The sequence below is a fragment of the Kogia breviceps genome, chromosome 11, assembly GCF_026419965.1.
Source record: "Kogia breviceps isolate mKogBre1 chromosome 11, mKogBre1 haplotype 1, whole genome shotgun sequence".
Classification (NCBI taxonomy): domain Eukaryota; kingdom Metazoa; phylum Chordata; class Mammalia; order Artiodactyla; family Physeteridae; genus Kogia; species Kogia breviceps.
The window spans coordinates 55075194-55095650 of record NC_081320.1 but is presented as its reverse complement, the minus strand read 5'-3'; the positions used below and the strand labels follow the sequence as shown (position 1 = coordinate 55095650).

The 20457-nt window shown below is 34.3% G+C and overlaps 1 protein-coding gene across 1 annotated transcript in view; it reads left to right on the top strand.

Annotated features, from left to right (window-relative positions):
- Window positions 1–20457, top strand: part of VRK2 (VRK serine/threonine kinase 2) — a 92257-nt gene that overhangs the window by 36489 nt on the left and 35311 nt on the right. Inside the window, exons 5-7 of the mRNA XM_059078794.2 lie at window positions 1524–1611; window positions 3236–3341; window positions 4540–4632. Of these exons, the coding sequence (XP_058934777.1) occupies window positions 1524–1611; window positions 3236–3341; window positions 4540–4632 (287 nt within the window). The remainder of the gene's footprint in view (window positions 1–1523; window positions 1612–3235; window positions 3342–4539; window positions 4633–20457) is intronic.

The window sequence follows — 20457 nt, the reverse complement described above, 5'->3', positions numbered from 1 at the left end:
ATATGAGCAGAGCTAAGAAGAAAAAAAGCATGTTATAAACACTGTATGATATAGATGGACTAGTAAAGCTTAAAGGAAATTGATATGAGTATAATTAAGGTCCTTTACATTATGTTTAGGAAAGAGAATGATGAGTGTAACCTCAATAATTAACTTTGTTTTCTTTAACGAAATCTTGTGAACATTAAGACTGCAGTCTTGGGGCTTCCCTGGTGGTGCAGTGGTTGAGAGTCCGCCTGCCGATGCAGGGGATACGGGTTCGTGCCCCGGTCTGGGAAGGTCACACATGCCGTGGAGTGGCTGGGCCCGTGAGCCATGGCTGCTGAGCCTGTGCTCCACAACGGGAGAGGCCACAACAGTGAGAGGCCCGTGTACCGCAAAAAAAAAAAAAAAAAAAAAAAAAAGACTATAGTCTTTACTAACTGCTTAAACTATGTTAGAGTGACAAACAGAATCCATTAAACTTCATTGTTTATTAGTAGAGCTGTCTTAAACGTTAAGTATATATGGTAGAAAAATGAAAAATTAAATAAGCTACCTGATTATTTAAGTGGATTTGATTTTTTTAAACAAAATTTAATCAAAACAGTTTCAGTACAACAGTTTCAGAGTAAGATGATTTTTCTGCCTAATTTTTATTTATTTATTTATTTTGACTACTGTGGCTTTAGACTTTTAATAATACGGAAGAAAAAGCTGTCTTTCTACTGATCCTTTGGTGGTTAACGTATTTTATATTTAAAAATGTAACAGGGCTTCCCTGGTGGCGCAGTGGTTGAGAATCCGCCTGCGGATGCAGGGGACACGGGTTCGTGCCCCAGTTTGGGACGATCCCACATGCCACGGAGCGGCTGGGCCCGTGAGCCATGGCCGCTGAGCCTGCGCGTCCGGAGCCTGTGCTCCGCAGCGGGAGAGGCCGCAGCAGTGAGAGGCCCGCGTACCACCAAAAAAAAAAAAAAAACAAACAAAAAGTAACAAACATATAAGGGAATGAATTTTTTTAATGAATAGAAACATTTGTGTAAATGATATCAATGCATTTTATGACTGCTATTTTTGTTTTTGTTTTTTATTGTATATTTTATTTTTTATATTAAAAATATTTTTAGGAGTATAGTGGATTTACAGTGTTGTGTTAGTTTCTGCTATACAGCAAAGTGAATCATTTATACATATATACATATATTATATATATATATATATATATATATATATCCACTCTTTTTTAGATTCTTTTCCCATATAGGTCATTACAGAGTATTGAGTAGAGTGACTATGATTTGTTTTGGTTATAACTGACTTAAAATTTTAAAATGTTAGAAATCTGTGTATGTTTTTATGTTAATTATAGTGATAAATAGAATTTGCAACTATTAGCTAGATATATTTGATTTTTTAAAAATGTTTTTAGGAAGGTCTGATTTCTATTTAAGTTAGCTCAATAAGTTTAAGCATCTATGCAAAAGTAAGAAATACCTTTGTAAAAAAGTATATCTTTTTTCCTGTGAAATTTGTCTTTGCAGTCAAAAAATGGATAGAACTCAAACAGCTTGATTATTTAGGAATTCCTCAGTTTTATGGATCTGGTATTACTGAATTCAAGGGAAAAAGGTAAAATGGAATTATTATAATCAAATATTGTCCTGTAACTATTTCTCATGTGGTCTATTAGTTATCTGTTGCTATATAACTAATGACCTAAAATGTGGTGGCTTATAATGACAAACTAATATTATCTTAGTTTCTGTGGGTCGGTTATCTATGTATAAATGGCTTCCCTAGATGGTTCTTGCTCAGGACTTCTCATGAGGATATAATCAGATGTCTTTTGGGCTGTAGTCTTCTCAAGGCTCGACTGGGGAAGGATCTGCTTTCAAAATCACTCATGTGGCTATTGGCAGGCCTAAGAGGATCAGCTTTTAAATTTTCTCACATGATTGTTGGCAGGCCTCACTTCCTCACCATGTAGGTCTCTCCTGAGGGTGCCTGAGTGTCATAAAGGCATGGCAGCTGGCTTGCAGTAATTGAAAGAGAGAGAGAAGGAGAAAGAGCACACACAAGAGCATGCATCCAAAAAGAAAGTCACAGTCCTTTTATAATCTAATTTTAGACGTGATAGCCCATCATTTCTATTGTATTCTCTTTGCTAGAAGCAAGTCATTAAGTCTACCCCATATTCAAGAGAGGAGATCTAATTAAGCTCCATCTCTTGAGGAGAGGCACAACCAAAAATTTGTAGAAATATTTTTAAACTCACCAAACATGGCTAGTCATCACATATAAATAAATAATTAGTAGTGATTTTTTTTTTTAATGTCATTTGTTAGGTACCCACTTTGTTCTTTCAGTAGCCTTTTAAGATAGGTGATAATATTTCTTTTCCTAGGTGAGAAAATAGGCTCAGAGGTCAGTGCTTTGTCTAAATGGTCTTTAAATGCTATAAATTTTTTAAAAAGATGAACAAACAGTAATCTTGAAACAAAGTAAAGGGCTACCTATACGGGAGTGAATGGCTGAGTAAACCATGCATGGTACATCTATATCATGTAATACTATGCAGCCCATTAAAGGAATCAGAGCTCTACCAGTTGATTTGGAAGGATTTCAATGAGATAATATTGAAAAAAGTATGATGCAGAAAAGTTCGTATAATTAGATTGCATTTTTGTCAAAAAAATACAAAAATTCCTATGTGTATTTGTGTGTGTGTATACATAGATAGATATAGAGTAGGGGCTGATATGGGTATGTAAGTGAAGGGAAGAAAAGGGGCAGGGAGTGGTCCCAAACAGAAAAGAAAAGGAAGATGTACATTTAGGAAAACACATGTTTATAAATATAGAGAGAAAGTAAATATGATTTTATAAGGTCAAGAAACAAATATAAATAAAATCTTCTATATGGAAAAATAATTGCTCAAGGCCATATGGCAAGAAGGTGATGGAGTCAAAATGAAGTTCAAGACTAATTTAGAAAGACTTCTCTTTTCATGTTCTAAGACAGTGTGAGTGGTTCAGCACAGCGTGCTCTTCTACTCAAAAACTAACTGCAAAGTAAATACTTAGTATGTTTCTGCAAAAGAACTGCAAGATTATTAATGTACATTCATTCTCTAATGGTTCAGATTGCATCATTCTTTATTGTTAAGTTGGGGGTATTTTTCCATTGTTTCAAATTCATAAATAGTTTCAGCATTGCTATTCTAACATCTCCTTTTGACTTCTTCTTCTTATAGTTACAGATTTATGGTAATGGAAAGACTGGGAGTAGATTTGCAGAAGATCTCAGACCGGAATGGTACTTTTAAAAAGTCAACTGTACTGCAGCTAGGTATCCGAATGGTAAGAAAGAATGACTTATTTCCCATGCTCCATTTTCAGATTATTTACTTGTTACAACATACAAATTGTTGCCCTTTGTGGAATTATCAGAGAATGAAGGATTATTGCCCTAGAAATGTCAGTTATTGAGCATAGATACTATTTTGGTGAAATTGATAACAGTGGGCTCTGTAAGTGACAGAATGTGCTGTGTTTGGCACTACAAACTCAATTAGGCTTTGGTTCTACAGTCTGATTTTTTTTTTTCTCACAGCTTTGTTTTACATATCAGAACAAGCTTGCATTGCTATAAGAATAACCTCTCTTTTGTCAGTTATATTTATAACAATGCAAAGTATGGCAAAATATATTATTTTCCATACTACACATGTGGTGGTAAGGGGGTGCTATAAAGTTTTTATTATGAGTTTGGGATGGTGGCAGTAATTAGTGTGGCAATGAATAATATATACTTTGCCAAATAAGAAGCAATGAAATCTTAATAGCACCCATGCACACATTTTGTTTATACCACATATTCGTCTTATCTTGTTTGTGTTTGGTTTGCCTAAGCTCCATTTTATTTTTTCCACTTTAGATAGAATGTGGCTACTCATGCCAGGTTGGGATGTGGCAAACAGAACTCATTAATATTCCCATCCATCCTCTAGCCAGCCAACAAATGTTTATTGAGCACTAGGCGTAGGTAACATGCAAGTCTCAAGGGTTTCAGAGATGAAGCATAGGTGTTTTCTGTTACTCTACAGAGGGAGAATGCCTTTCTCTGTGATCATGGACGTGGGATTTTGTTCTGGAAGCCCCCAAAACTTATTTATAATTATTGCTTGGGCGAGGGATTGTTGAGTGGGCGTCATGATTATTTCACTTTAGGTCTCTGATTTTATCATAATTTTCTTCTTTGCACAGTGTGATTTGGGCATCGTGCTGTCAGGAGCCATAGGCATTGTTGAGTCTCGGCTTCCTCTCCATCAGAGGTGCATTTAAAACACTTGATATTTGAGGATCCTTTTATTCACCTTTTTCCCAGGATGAGCGACCAGCACATGTGATAATTTTAGAATAGATAAATGCATAATTGTGAAATACATCATTTTGTCGTTGTTAATGTGAAAACATGTTATTCTCTATTCACAATGTTTCAGGTTGATCAGGAGTTCTAAATAGACATCAGTATAACCTTATCTATTTCTTTTCACAGTTGGATGTACTGGAATATATACATGAAAATGAATATGTTCATGCTGATATAAAAGCAGCGAATCTACTTTTGGGTTACAGAAATCCACATCAGGTAAATACTTTTTAAGCTTTTGCCTTCAGTAAGGATCCTCAAAGTACCATACTGAGACATTAAAAAAACAAACTCCTAACAGGCAAGAGTTTGCAAATGAGGACTTAACATGATGAGTGTTGTAATTTATCCTATCTTGCTTATCTAATTTAATGCACTAAACTGATAAGTGATTAGGATGAGGAAGCTGAGACCGGGGGCGGTGGGTAAATAATTTATTAATGGACATATAGTGGCTGAGCAGGGATTTGAACTTCTGAACAGATATAAACAAAAAACATCAAAATGCAATGAGAGAAGGGATGGATTTATTCAGAGAAAAAAAACAAAGGCTGTCACCTTAGTTCTTCTTCCACTGTATAAACAATTAAGTTTTAAACAGAGCAGCATTGCTGATACAACTTTTTGTGATGATGGAAAATCCTGTGTGTTACTGTCCAGTATGGGAGCCATTAGCCACATGTGGCTGTTAAGCACTGGCAATGTGGGTAGTACAATACCAAATGCTGGTGAAGATGTGGAGCAACAGGAACCCTCATTCATTGCTGGTGGTATGGCCACTGTGGAAGACAGTTTGGCAGTTTCTTATAAAACTGAACATACTCTAACATATGATCTGGCAGTTAAATTCCTTGGTATTTACCCAAAGGAGTTGAAAACTTATATCCACAGAAATACCTACACACAGATGTTTATAGCAGCTTTATTCATAGTTGCCAAAACTTGAATAAAGATGTCCTTTAATAGTTAAATAAACTGTGGTTCATCTGGACAATGCAATAGTACTCTACGTTAAAAAGAAATGAGCAGTTAAGACATGAAAACACATGAAGGAAGCTACATGCATATTACTAACTGAAAATCTATATAATTCCAATTAAGTAACTTTTGGAACAGGCAAAAATATGAAGGTGCTAAAAACATCAGTGATTGCCAAGAGTTAGAGAGAAGGGAGGGATGAATCGGCAGAGTACAGAGGACTTTGAGGGAAGTGAAACAATTATGAATACATCATTATACATTTGTCAAAAGCCATAGAATATTCAACACCACAAGTGGACCCTAACGTAAACTGTAGACTTTGGGTAATAATGACATATTGGTGTAGGTTCATCCGTTGTAACAGATGTAATACCGTGGTGTGGGATGTTGATAGCGTGCAAGGCTATATTTGGGAGGAGGGGAGAGTGGTGTATGAGAACTTACTGTACCTTCCACACAGTTTTACCGAAATTGCTCTACATTTAGTAAAATTGAATTTGAAACTGCTCTAAAAAATAGTCTTAAATAATGAGACTAGTATGACCAAAGAACTGAATTTTAAATTTAACTTAATTTTAATTAATAATTTTTTTCATCTTGCTTTCTTCCCCAGCTTTATTGAGATTTAGTTGACAAAAATTGCATATGTTTAGGTTGTACAATATGATTTATTTAAGGTATACAAAGTGATGATTTATTATACATATATATTGTGAAGTGATTAATCAAGTTAACACATTGATCACTTCACATAGTTACCTTCTGTTTTGTTTTGTGGTGAGAACATTTAAGACCTACTCTTAGCAAATTCAGTTTACAGCATTATTAACTGTAGTCACCATGTTGGGCATTAGATCCCCAGAACTTACTCGTCTTCTAACTAAAAGTTTGTACCCTTTGACCAGCATCTCCCCACTTCTTCCACACCCCAGGCCCTGGTACCAATGTGCTATACTCTGATTTATAAGTTTCACTTTTGTATATGCCGCATATAACTGAGATCATACAGTATTTGTCTTTCAGTTTGTCTTGGTTTATTTCACTCAGCGTTATATCCTCTAGCATAATGTCCTCTAGGTTCACCCATGTTGTTTTAAGTGGCATATTTCTTTCTTTTTTATGACTGAATAATACTCCATGGCATATGTATACCACATTTTCTTTATCCATTTATCCATCAGCAGACACTAAGGTCATTTATGTATCTTGGCTATTTTTCATAATGCTGCAGTAACATGGGAATACAGACATTTCTTCAAGATAATGATTTCTTTTCCTTTAGATATATACCCAGAAGTGGATTGCTGGATCATATGGTAGTTCAATGTTTAATGGTTTTTTTTTTTTTTTTTTTTTTTTTTTTTTTTTTTTTTTTTTGAGGAACCTACATACAGTTTTCCATAATGACTGTACCAATTTACGTTCCCACCAACAGCGTACAAGGGCTCCCTTTTCTCCCATACCCTCACCAACACTTATCTCTAATAGCCATTCTAACAGGTGTGAGGTGTTTTCTCATTGTGGTTTTAATTTTTCATTTCTCTGATGATTAATAATGTTGAGCACTTTTTCATATACTAGTTGGCCATTTGTATGTCTTCTTTGGAAAAGTGCCTCTTTAGGTTCTTTGCCCATTTTTGAATTGGGTTATTTTGTCTTGCAAGTGAGTTATATGAGTTCTTATGTATTTTAGATATTAACCCCTTATCAGATATGTAGTCTGCAAGTATTTTCTCCCATCCCATAGGATGCCTTTTCATTTTGTTGATGGTTTCCTTGGTTGTGCAGAATCATTTTAGTTTGATGTAGTCCTACTTGTTTATTTTTGATTTTGTTACCTATGCTTTTGGTTTCAATTGCAAAATCATTGCCAATGCCGGTGCTCAAGGATTAGAGGAATTAACATTATTAAAATGTCTGTACTACCCAAAGCAATCTATGGATTCAATGGAATTCCTACCAAAATTCCAGTGGCATTTCTCACAGAAATAAAAAACCAATCCTGGGCTTCCCTGGTGGTGCAGTGGTTGAGAGTCTGCCTGCTGATGCAGGTGACACAGGTTTGTGCCCCGGTCCGGGAAGATCCCACATGCCGCAGAGCGGCTGGGCCTGTGAGCCATGGCCGCTGAGCCTGTGCGTCCTGAGCCTGTGATCAGCAACGGGAGAGGCCACAACAGTGAGAGGCCCGCTTACCTCAAAAAAAACAAACAAACAAAAAAACAATCCTAAAATGTGTATGGAACCACAAAAGACCCTGAATAGCCAAAACAATCTTGAGAAAGAACAAAGCTGGAGGCATTACACTTCCTGAATCAAACTATATTACAATGCTATAATAATCAAAACAGTATGCTGTTGGCATAAAAACAGACATAGCCCAATGGAACAGAATAGAGAGCCATGCATATACGATCAACTAATTTTTGACAGGGGTGCCATGAATATTCAATGGGGCAAAGATAGTTTCATCAATAAATGGTGGTGGGAAAATGGGATATACACATGCAAAAGAATGATATTGGACTCTTAAACCATACACAAAAATAAACTAAAAACAGATTAAAGACTTAAATGTAAGACCTGAAACCATACAACCAAAAGAAACCTAGGAAAAAAGCTTAATTGGTTTACATTTACAAAACCACATGTAGCTAGTAGCCACTGTATCAACAGAGATTTAAAGAGTTAAAAAATTGAGTCTATAAATAATTAGAAAACATTTAGCTGCATATTTAACTGAACGGTACATGAGGAAAGAAATTTCTAAATAAAAATACTCCCAAAATCATAGAAAAAATTGTGAAATTTCAAATTTTAAGTTATCTGTATATTTAAAAAATTGAAAAATGAAAGGCAGGTGAAAATCTGGGAAGTATACTTATGACAAGTATTTTAGGATATATAGCAAGCTTTAAGAAAATTAATAAGAAAAACGCCAAGTAATTTCTTAAAACGATTAAAAAGAATGAGCAGAAAAGAAATACGACTACCTGAGAAATAAATGAAAAAATGTTCACCATCACTAAAAACTAAGAGATATGCAGGTCAAAACAGTGAGGCAACATTTTAAAATAACTTATCAAATAGGAAAAGTTTAAAACAATAATCTGATGATATTGAGGCTGATGAGGGTGCAGACACTTGTAGAATGCCAGTGGGAATGTAAATTAAATGGGAGTAGTAGAAGAAATTAAGTTAATGGAAGGGCAATTTGGAAGTATATATTAAAAGCCTTTAAAAGTCTGCATAGTTTTTTAAGGTTAGGTTTATTGAAGTATAATTTACAAACAGTAAAATTCATCCTTTTAAATGTATAGTTTGATGTGTTTTGACACATGTATATTGTATAACCACTACTATAATCAAGACAGAGCATTTCTATCATCCTCAGAAATTCTCTCAGTCAGTCCCCTTTTCTCACCCTGAGGAAATGATTTCTGCCCCTATTTTTTTTTTGCATTTTTAGGGATGTCATATAAATGGAATTATACGTTTTTACTGTTTGTGTCTGGCTTCCTTTACTTAGCATAATATTTCTGAGATTTATCCATGCTGTAGTTCATTAGTAGTTCATTCCTCTTTAATGATAAGTAGTAGTCTATTGGAAACTACTGCAGTTTCTTTATCTGTTTATCTCTGGATAGATAATTGTGTTGTTTCATTTTTAGACCATTATGAATGAAGATGTATAAACATTCACGTACAGGTTTTTGTATAGGTATATATTTTAACTTCTTCCGGGTAAATAACTAGGAGTGGGATTTCCGGATTGTGTGGAAGTATGTTTAACTTCAAAAGAAACAGCCACACTGTTTTCCAGAGTGATTGTACCATTATATCTTCCCACCAGCAACGTGGATAATTCCAGTTGCCCCATATCTTGCCACCACTTGGTTTCATTAATTTTAAACATTTAAGCCATTATAGTAGATGTGTAGTTATATCTAGTAGTAGGTTTTTTAAAAGTTATTGTTTTATTTATCCCACATGAAGTGGGAACATAAATCCAGGCGTTGTATTACGTCATTGCTGTAAGTAAAAAGGACCCGTTTTTAAAATTTATTTATTTATTTATTTATTGTGAATTATCTGCTCATGTCTTTTGCCCATTTTTCTAACATTTTTTTGTTTTTATTCCTTGATTTTGAAGAATTCTTTAGATGTGATTTATATTAGCCATTAATCTATTACATACTTTGCAGATATTTTCCCTCAATTTGACTTTTCTTCTTTGATTATACTTACGTTTTATTGTCATGTAGAAGATGAATTTTTAAATTTTTAATGTCAAATTTATCAATCTTTCATTTACTATGGATATTGAATCATGGTTAGTAACCTTGTTCTACAGACAGGTGTATATGAATTTTATTATATGATTTCATTCTTTACATTTAAATCTCTTTTTCGCTTAGAGTTTATTCTTTTACATGACAGGAGGTATCACCCAAATTTTATCTTTTCCTAAATGATTTTCCAAGTTTTCAACAATATTTATTAAAAATAAAAAAACTTCAGTGATATTAGGTGCCACCTTTATTATATACTAAATTTCCATACATACTTGAGTTTATTCATGTATTTTCCATTGAATCCTGGTATGACTGTCTATTCATGCTTCATTGCCATACTAGTGCAGTAATTTCTGAGGCTTTGTAGTGTATTTTAATATCTGGTAGGGCTGGTAGTGCCTTGTAGATTTTCTTTTTCAGTGTAATTCTAGCTATTCATATTTTTCTATATTTTGTTGTGTAGCATTTTCATTGGAATTTTGTTAAATTAATTTAGGGAAAACCTGACATCTTTATGATTATAGATGTTCTTTTCAACAACAGGGAATGTTTTTGAATTTCACCAGTTTTTACTTTTGTATCTTCTGAGGTATTTTAAAGCTTTCCTCATATTAGTTTTACACATTTCTTGTTACACTTATTCCTAAATATTAAACCATTTTTGTTTGTACTGTCAGTGCAGTTTTAGTCTACTGTTTTATTGTCTAAGTGATTATTTTTTGTGTATATGAAAGTTATTGATTTTTATGCATTCATTTTGTATCCTGTTAATTTACTGAATTTGAGGTAGTTTTAGTAATGATTCTCCAGGGTTTTCTTAGGAAACTGTATATCATATACAAGGAGATAATATTTTTCCTTCTTTTCCACTTCTTATATTTCCAATCTGTTTTGCATAATATGTATCCAGTATATAGTAAATTGTAGTGAAGTTCGTGACCATCCTTTCCTCTTCTTGATCTTATTGGAAATGCCTAAAGTAGTACCCCACTAAATGTGATACTGGCTTTAGGACTAAGGCATATCTGCATATATGTGAATATGTGTATGTGAGTGTGTGTGTGTCTTTATAGTTATAGTATGGAAATAATCACCAGTTCCTCTGTTCTTGAATGGATGTTTTGTTTTTATGGAATGGGTATTGAATTTTGTCAAGTGATTATTTAGCATGTACGGAAATTATCACGTTTTTCTCAGGTCAGTTAATATGGTATAATGTATTGCTGTGCTTCTAATATTGAGCCAGCCATACTTTGCAGGAATAAATCTCACTTTGTTATGTTATATTATTTACTTAATATGGTACTGAAGTGTGTTCAGTAATATTTTATGTAGTATTTTCTTATTGGTATTTATAAGTGATGTTGGCCTGTAATTATCTGTTTTTGTACTATTTTTTTTTTTATCAGATTCAGGTATCAACATTCAACTTGCTTCATAAAAAGAATTTGAGGTTTACCTTCATTTTCTGTGTTCCAGAACTATTTCTACTATATTGGCACCATTTTTTTTTTTAATGTGAAATTCTCTGGTTCTGCTGAGGACATTCCTTGTAACTCTCAATTTTTTCCCATGGAAATTGATTGTTAAGCTCTTTAATCTGTAGTTGGGTCAATTTTAGTAGTTAGCAGTTTTGTCTAGTTTTTCAAATTTATTTGTGTGGTGGTCTGCATTGTACTCTCTTAGGACTTTTACATTTCTTCTCCTTCAATGATTGTTTCCTTCTAGTTACATTTTATTTTAATTTTGCTTTTATCTTCTTTTTTTTTTTTTTTACCTTGATGAAAGTAGCTAGTTTGTCCATTATGTTAATTTTTCAGCAAACTTGGATTTTGATTGATTAATGAGATATACGGTTTTTTCTTTTCTATTTCATTAATTTCTGATTTTACCTTTGTTATATCTTTTCTTGTGCTCTTTCAATTTGACCCTTTTGTTCTTTTTTCTTGGTCTTCAATTTGAGATCTAATTCATTTATTTTCATTTAAAAATTTTTTACTTCTGTAGGTGTTTAAGGCCATGATTTTTCCTCTGGTCACTGCTTTATATTGTACTTCATGGATTTTGATATGTAGTGTTTTTATTATCTTTATTTTTTAAAAGGTTTGTATTTCTTCACCGAAAAGCAGTGCAGTAGGTTTTTAAGTTTTCATGTAGAAAGACCTCTTAAAAATTTTTGGTTATTAAAATCTAGACTTGTGACAAGATGGTCAGAGTATTGTTTATAATAATTTTATTTGGAATGCACTGAAGCTTTTATCATGACTTAGAAGAGGATCAGTTTTTGTCAGTCTTCCATGTTTTCTTGAGGAAAAGATAGTCTCTGTTTTCATAGTGTAAAGTTTAGTATCTTTCCAGAAGATCTACGTTATTGACTGTATTATTTATGTCATCTATATCTTCATTTAGTTTTTGTCCACTTTATCTGTTTTGTACCATGAGTGGTATTTAAGCCTTCAATGGTTAATGTGTTTCTGTTGGTCTCCTTGATTCTGCTGTAGTTTCTGTTTTATAAAGATCATTGCTGTGCCATTTGGTAAATGTTCATAATTATGTTTGCTGTGTTTCTTATGTGTTTTCTTTGATCTTATATTCTTTTAAGTTTTTTTGTGGGGGAGGAGTCTGTTTATGAAAGTTTATATTTTTGTTGTAGTGATAATCTTGGTATTTACAGCTTTTAAAGATGCTTTGAGCCCACTCTTCTGTGTTTAACTTTTTAGTACTACTATGATAGTCTTTTGTGGTATTTTTTTTTTACCACAACTTTAATAAGTTCACTATCAGTGAGTTTATTTTACTTTCCTCCTTTCCTTACTGTTGTCTTGAAGTCATACTACTTTGTCAGACTATATATCATTTGTATATTCTTCATTTATCCCTAGCCTTATTTTTTTAGTGTTAGAGATAATTGTATTAAATGCTCACCCTTCTGTCCTTTTGCCAAAGTTACTCATCTTTTGATTGTTTGAAACTAATGTTCTAGTAGATTGTTCAAGCAGTACCCATGGGTATAGCACTCCCTTGCATGTATAAAACTTTTGCAGTAGCATTGATGCCTGAAGGATAGCTTGGATGGATTTAAAATATTTATTTAGTTCATACTTTTTTTCCTTGAATTTCTTGAAAAGCCTGATCTATTTTTGCCTTGTTTGCAGTTTGCTTTTAATAAGTCTGCTGCCAGTTTAATACTTACTATTGTATGTTATTTGTCCTTTTTGCCATGCTCTCTTTAGGATTTTTTCCTTTATTAATAGTGTCTAATCATTTTACCAGGATATGTTTTAGAGCAGATCATTGTGTATGTTTTCCCAGATATCTGATGGGCCCTTTTGACATATAAAATAAGTCTTTTATTTCCAGAAAGTTTTCTTGGTTTATTGTTTTAAACATTAGTTCTCTCTTCATGTGTGTTTTGAATTTAAACTATGGAGAAAGGAACTTCAGCAGTAAGCTATTTAATGAACAAAAAAAAAAATAAGTGGGAAAAAAAGATTCAAAATTAGAGAGGGAAGATTTGTTGAATGATTTGGCAAGAGAAAGAGGCAAGAAAAGTTGACATTTGTACAGCCTTTGTCAAAGGAGTAGGGTTTTTAGGATTGAGGTAAAATTGGGAAGCAGGGTCAAAGAAGTATTGGATAAAAACAGCAGCCTTCTTACTTACGGTGGAATGGAAAAGTTCTGACAAGATTAATAATCAAAAGTCATGTCATGGATAGTCAGTTGGGGGCACAATTGATGTTCTGGAATGTTTTTATTTTGTTGGTTTTTTTGGGAAAAATTTCCCAAAATAATATTCGTAGTGGGATCAAGCAATGTTTTTCTTTAAAAATAGCCCCATTGAGAGTCCAAATGGCCTATTGTAGATTATTTTGATTCTTCTCATCATTTTCCCTGTATTTTAATAGCATTTTGGCCATTTCTTGATAATTCATCTGATACTATCCAAATATAGAATTTTGAAGATTCTTGAAGTGTATACCCTTTACCTTCTTTCTTTCATGATTTTTCAACATTTTTATTGAAAGAAAAACAATCCCAGCTTCATCTGTGGAAAAATCTCATTTTAATAAAATATTGGATTTTTTAGGTGCTTCTTTACATCATCTCTGTTTTAGTAAGGTATTTTTAAAAATCTTTATTTTAGACAAAAGATTAAAGAAAATGCTTTAGTGCTAATATAGTACTTTGTACAAGAAATAGAAATCAAGTGTACTGGTTTGGTTAAAAAATTCTTTAAATTAAAATGATATTACCAGGGGCTTCCCTGGTGGCACAGTGGTTGAAAGTCCGCCTGCCAATGCAGGAGACACGGGTTCGTGCCCCAGTCCGGGAAGATCCCACATGCCACGGAGCAGCTAGGCCTGTGAGCCATGGCCGCTGAGCCTGAGCGTCTGGAGCCTGTGCTCCACAACGGGAGAGGCCACAACAGTGGGAGACCCGTGTACTGAAAAAGAAAAAAAAAAGTATTACCGGAAATGATACTGAGTGGTGGTTTTGCCAGTGAGTAGTACCAGTCATTTGGCTGCATCTCCCAGTGTCACTAGTGAAGGAAGTTGAAGCATTTTAACTAAAATCAGGGTTTGTACCCATCTTTTTATTTATGGAAGGCCACTCCTTTGTTGATCAGAAGCATGTTGTTCTTTCACACAAAGCCTACATCCCTGCTCTTACCTGAAGCCTTTCTTGATGATTCTGATCTGCACTGATCTCTGTTTCTAATTTCCTTTAGCTACTAATGTGTATTTTACACACATGAGCACTCAAGTCTCACTTGTCTTGTGTTGTCTTATATTCTGAACTAGAAAGAACTCCTTGAGACTTATAGGAAGGTATACTTCTCTTCCTTCTTTTGTATTCCTCACAGCACCTAGGTTAGTGTTCCTTTTGTAATAACCCTTCAAGAAATACTTTATTGACTTTTCAGGACATGAGGCCAATACCTCTCACTTAGTACCAGGACTAAGTGGTACTTGATTGTTCAGCTCCTTAACCCCATCATGCGCCATATGTTTCTGCCCCAAAGCTCCTGCTAAGTCGAAGGTGATGGCCCTCACAGATAGAGAAGAACAGTTCTCATGTCAACATCTGGAGTGATAAGTATACCATTGGAAACCTGTGATTTTTACAAACACTTGTTTGAGTACTGGGACTTGTGCTAGACTGAAAGTCAGGAAACCAGGTTCTGGTCCCAGCTCTGACACTGAACAGAATTGCAGCTTTCAGAAAATCGTTTAACCTATGTGGACTTTGGCTGTTTACTGTATAAAATGTGGGACTCTGACTAAGTGACCTCAAAAGTTCCTTCTTGCTGGAAGTCTGTGATTCTCTGAAAATATGTTTTCCAAGTACTTAATGCTTATTGCTGAAAGTAATGTTTCTTATACTGTTTCCAAAGTGTCTTGATTATTGTTGCATAGCTAAAGAAGTTAAAAAGTTTAAATTTAGAAAAAAATTTAATGATCTGGGAGCAGGAATTGTAGCACCTGACCTGTATCTGGTGGCAAAATACTCACTTTCAGATTCCCTAGGATATCCATAGGGTAGGGTCATAAGCCTCATTAAAGCTGCTTGTTCACTGTTTGCTAGAGGGAATTCTAATATAATCCATTTATCAATCACAGTTACTTGTAAGATGGAGTGTGAATTTGTGTTTGTAAGAATTTTGCATGGTATGTGCAGATAATATGGTTACCATTTAGAGAGAGTATTTCATTTGTTGAACGTATATAGTCCTGGTAACATACCTCTGTATCTTATTGTTTCCAGAGTAGCATTATATGTTCTTAGCTTGATGATACCATAATATTGCTAGGTGGTACAGGTGGCAAGGCTACTTTCAAATATTTTGATATCACATGTATAGGGTTACACTATAGATTAAATAACATGGTGGTGTTTACAGTCACTTAAAGTGCACCATAACATGCATGTTATTTTCTTTCTTCCTCGTGAGGTTCTGCTATATTTTTTCAGTTGAGCAGAAAGACTTTGAAAATTGTTCCTATGATTTTAGTTATTTGAACTTTTAAAGTTAATATTTTATGAGTTTTATATTAATAGAATTATTTTTAAAATATGTACTTTCACTGAAATTTTTATCTCAGTATAATTCTTTGTCATATGAGTATGTTGTTTTTGAGATTTAATAGGTTGTATCTGGTATTCATAGATCAGTTCTACAAACTTACTGTTTGGGGATTCTTTCAGAATGATATGTCAAATAAAAATAAAGTCAGCTCCAAATTTTATTTCCATCTAACATTCTATAATGTGTTAATACTACTATGTTTTACTATGCTCCAATTTATTACTTCAAAATTGTTTAAGTAATCAAATGTATTTCTAGCTCTGTTATCTGATACTTAATAGTGTTCCTATTGTTAAAATTTATTCTTAACATGCGTATATTAAGATGTCTGATTTTGAATCAGATTAGTTCCATATAAAAATTCTTATTTCAAAATACTATGCAAATGACAGCTATATGAATATGGACTACTGGAGTCATTATTGGAGGGTCATGTTGGGTGGAAAAATATTGAAGAAAACATCATAATAATTATAATTTAGAAGCCATGGTCTCCATATTTAAAACTAATATTTTGTGAAGCTTATTTCCCAATGCAGAGACGCTGAGAACCTGTTAAGTATATAATTTTGCCTTTAGGAAGACAGTTTTTTTAACCTTTTATTTTAAAAATTTCAAACAACAACAAATCTCAGTACTAAAAAATAGGGAACTCTGTATCCTCATCACCTTGATTTAAAAATTAACATTTTGAAAATTTGTTTTATGTATTTTTTTGGCTGAAATGTTTTAAAATAAATTATAGCTATCATGGCATTTTGCCTCTAAATACTTAAGTATGTATGCACTGCATATGTATGCAATAAGGACAATTCACCGTATTATCACAATGCTTTTACCACGCGTAACAAAATTAACAATCATTCCTTAATATCAAGTATAGTTTTATTTCTTCTACTTTCTTCGCTTTCCTAAAGTTCAAGAGAAAATGGGAATACAGACATTTTTTATTCCATTTGTCCTTGAACTCTTTTTTTCTCTATCTCTTGCAGTAGGCTTCTCTGTGGCACAGCCTCCCTTTCTGTAAAGTGAGTAACCTAGATCATATGATCGCTTTGGTTCCTTTTAGTTCTCATAGCCTCTTACTTCCTGGATAGAACTGGTTGTTAGCTACAAATCTGACTTAAGAAAGTACTGTTACAGAGCCAAGTGAGCGTTTCTTTCAGTTAAATATCCATCAGGAGAGCAAGTTTGTAGTCTTGTAAATAGGAAAACAAGAATTATGTTTTATTCAGTGATGTGCATCCAGCAGCTAGCACAGAGCATGGCATATAATAAGCACTCAGTAAATAAGTGATGGGTGAACAATGAGTAATTGAATAGGTTAATGCATAAATGAATTGATTAATTAGTCATTCAGTGTTCAGGAGTAACAGGTAAAGCCAACTAAGTAGAGCTGGATATAGTTTACTAAAATACAGTAACTAAGCTATTCGTACATTTCTTAAATTCTTACTGGGAGAAGTCTAACCACTGTATCAAGAGATCTTTACTACTTAATATAGCCATGAGAAGTGTTTTCTTATAGATGGAGCTCTGTCTGCATATTCACAAAGAGAAATGAGAACGAGGACTGCTGTGGGTTGAATTGTGTCCCCTCAAAAGATGTTAAAGTTGCAACCCTCCAGTACTGTGAATGTGATCTTATTTGGAAATAGGATCTTTGCAGGTGATCAAATTAAGATGAGGTCACTAGGGAGGCCCCCAATCCAATACGATTGGTGTTCTTTTTTTTTTTGCGGTATGCGGGCCTCTCACTGTTGTGGCCTCTCCCGTTGCGGAGCACAGGCTCCCGATGCACAGGCCCAGCGGCCATGGCTCACGGGCTTAGTTGCTCCGCGGCATGTGGGATCTTCCCGGACCAGGGCACGAACCCGTGTCTCCTGCATCGGCAGGCGGATTCTCAACCACTGCGCCACCAGGGAGGCCCTTGGTGTTCTTATAAAAGGGGAAATTTGAACATAGAGACAGACATGCACATGCATAGAGGAAAGATGATTTGATGATAGGAGAATGCCTTCTAGAAGCCAAGGAACACCTGAGACTACCAGAAGTTAGGAGAGAAGCATGAAACAGTTTATTTCTCACAGCCCTCAGAAGGAACCAACCCTGCCAACACCTTGATTTCAGACTTCTGGCCTCCAGAACTGTGAGACAGTACATTTCTGTTGTTGAAGCCTCCCAGTTTGTGGTACCTTGTTATAGCAGCCATGGAGAATTAACACAGGGACCTAACATAAATCTTTGAGTGGATGTTGAGATAATAAATTTTCCAAATAATTTTAATAAAAAGCTCAAGATAATGTTCTGTTCCACATAAGCTTTTAACACCTTGGCATGAATATCAGTGTATTTTGGCCATATATGAGCTTTGGATACAAGGATAAGGAAAGAAAAAGGAAAGGGGGAAAAATAGGAACAGAAAGCACTTTTATTTTGCCTAGGGCCCCTCCAGGCAAATTGGTCAAATTGGTCAGTATGTCTCACAAGATTTGTTCTTACACATAGGATCTCCAAGCAGTTAGTTAGTCTGCTTGTTTATTCCGGAACTAAATGTGCTTGTTCTGAATCAGAAAGAAGATATAAAAAGAGGGGTTTTTACCTTCTCCTAATCCCAGGCAAAAAGTTGGTTAGAAGAAGCTTGAGACTCTTTGCATAACTTTGTATTATGTTGGCGTTTCAGTGTAGAATCACGAAGGGTGTGAGCTCTGGAATCAGACTCCTCGGGTTTGAGTTCTGGCTTTATCTCTTCTTAGTTCTGTATTCTTAGCCACAGTATTTTACCTCTCTGTGCTTCAATTTCTCCCTCTAAAAATAAGGATAATAGTACCTCACTCAAAGAGGGATTGTAAGGATCAGATGATTTAGACATGTGAAAGACTGAGACCAATATCAGGCACATAGTAAGCCCTCAGTAAGTAATAGCTAGAAAAACATTTTTTAAAATTATTTTTTAAGCTTATGACAAAAGAACCCCTCATCTTATTTTTGCTCCCCCAGAATTGTTTAGATTTACGAGAAAGGACATTTGGTGTTCTGGTTAGATGTTAAGAAAATGGTAATAAATTGATTTAATAAGTGTAGTTCTCCCAGGCGGGTAGTTTGATGATAGGTGTCCCTTAAAAGTTGTAAGGAACAGAATATTCAGGGTCTGTTTTCTATAAAAGGGACAAAGAATTCACATTTTAGGAATGTATGTGCTCTGTAAGTATAGGATGGTCCGTTTAACAAATCACCTATCCCCAAGAATATAGTTCCCAAGAGAGTTAATGCTGTTGAAAAATTAGTGTTTGTTCATAATCAATACATGTTTGTTGATGCCTGCTGGGTCCCACTGGTCATATTATTTAAATTTCTGAAGACCAGATGTATACATGACCAAGCAATTGTTTATGACCAAAATATTTGAGCATCCTAATTCACAAAGGGCTATATATGTTGTTGTTTTTTCCAGTTAATATGGGAAAGTGGCATTTCTGAATTCTGAGTCAACTCATTGAGTTGTATAAATTGGTTGGATTAAGACATATGCCTATTGTGGGACTGTTAAAAAACTATGGACCCCCAAGGGGATGTGCATGTAAGAATGGCATGATTGCTGGCGACCTCAACACTGTCTTTGAAATCAGTAGAATTTGTAGTTAATGTAGTTAATGTAGAGCAAGGAGATGCTTTTGAATGTTAGATAGCTGTGTTTTATGTAGACACAGCTTACATGTGGTGAAACTTTTTGTAATGTGTCTAACAGTCAAATTATATCAGCTAACATTTTGTATCTGCTGTTAACAGATAGACCAAGCTCTGATAATGCTTACCAGCATATTGCAAAGTCTTAAGCTCAGATTTGATTTAGACAAAGAGGAAGCCTGTGAATTGGATGCAATTCAGATTATCCTCTTCCATTGCCTATTTATTTTGTTAGAGGACAGACACAAGTGAAGCACTTTCATATCATCTTGGAAATGAGAAAGAGAGGGTATTGTAGGTTTCTTCATATAATCTTTGAGAACTTACATCAAAAGGACAAATTGGAAATTGACTGTAATTGGAAAAGTTTTGTTTTGTAGGTGAAGGTATTTTTAGTAAAGAAGCAATTGCTAGCCTATGTATTATTGAGGGAATTTCCTCCCAAATCCTAGAAAGAATAGTAAGTCACAGCCCAGCTGTCTTGGATTAAATAGGCTTTCACATATTGCTAGAAGAACCAGGTTGAAATAGAAGGGCAAGTCATAGGGTCAAAATGCTAGTATCATTAGGAATACTGCTAAATATAACTCAGTATTTTGTTATGAATACTTGAATTTATGGCGCCATTTAAGGGAGTCATAGACTTGGGTCTGATGGAGCAGTAGATGGATTGAAGAGATAGTGATACGGCACAGCTTTCCGCTTTTTCTTCATATGATGACTTCATGGATGTGTCTTTAAATCTCTCACTCTCAATGAGTATTAAATATAAAGGGAAAAAAGGATAAAATTCCAGTAGGTAGTTGTGAGATCTAGGAGGAAAAAAAAACACCAACATGTAAAGCACATGTAAAACAATATATAAGATCAAACTGTATTTTTGAAAAATATATCTTCATGTTTATTCTAATAAACATCCTGTTTGAAAAGTAACCTGGCAGCATTTTAAAAGTCATATTCTTTTGTCTAGGCTGAATAGTGATAATGCACATGTAT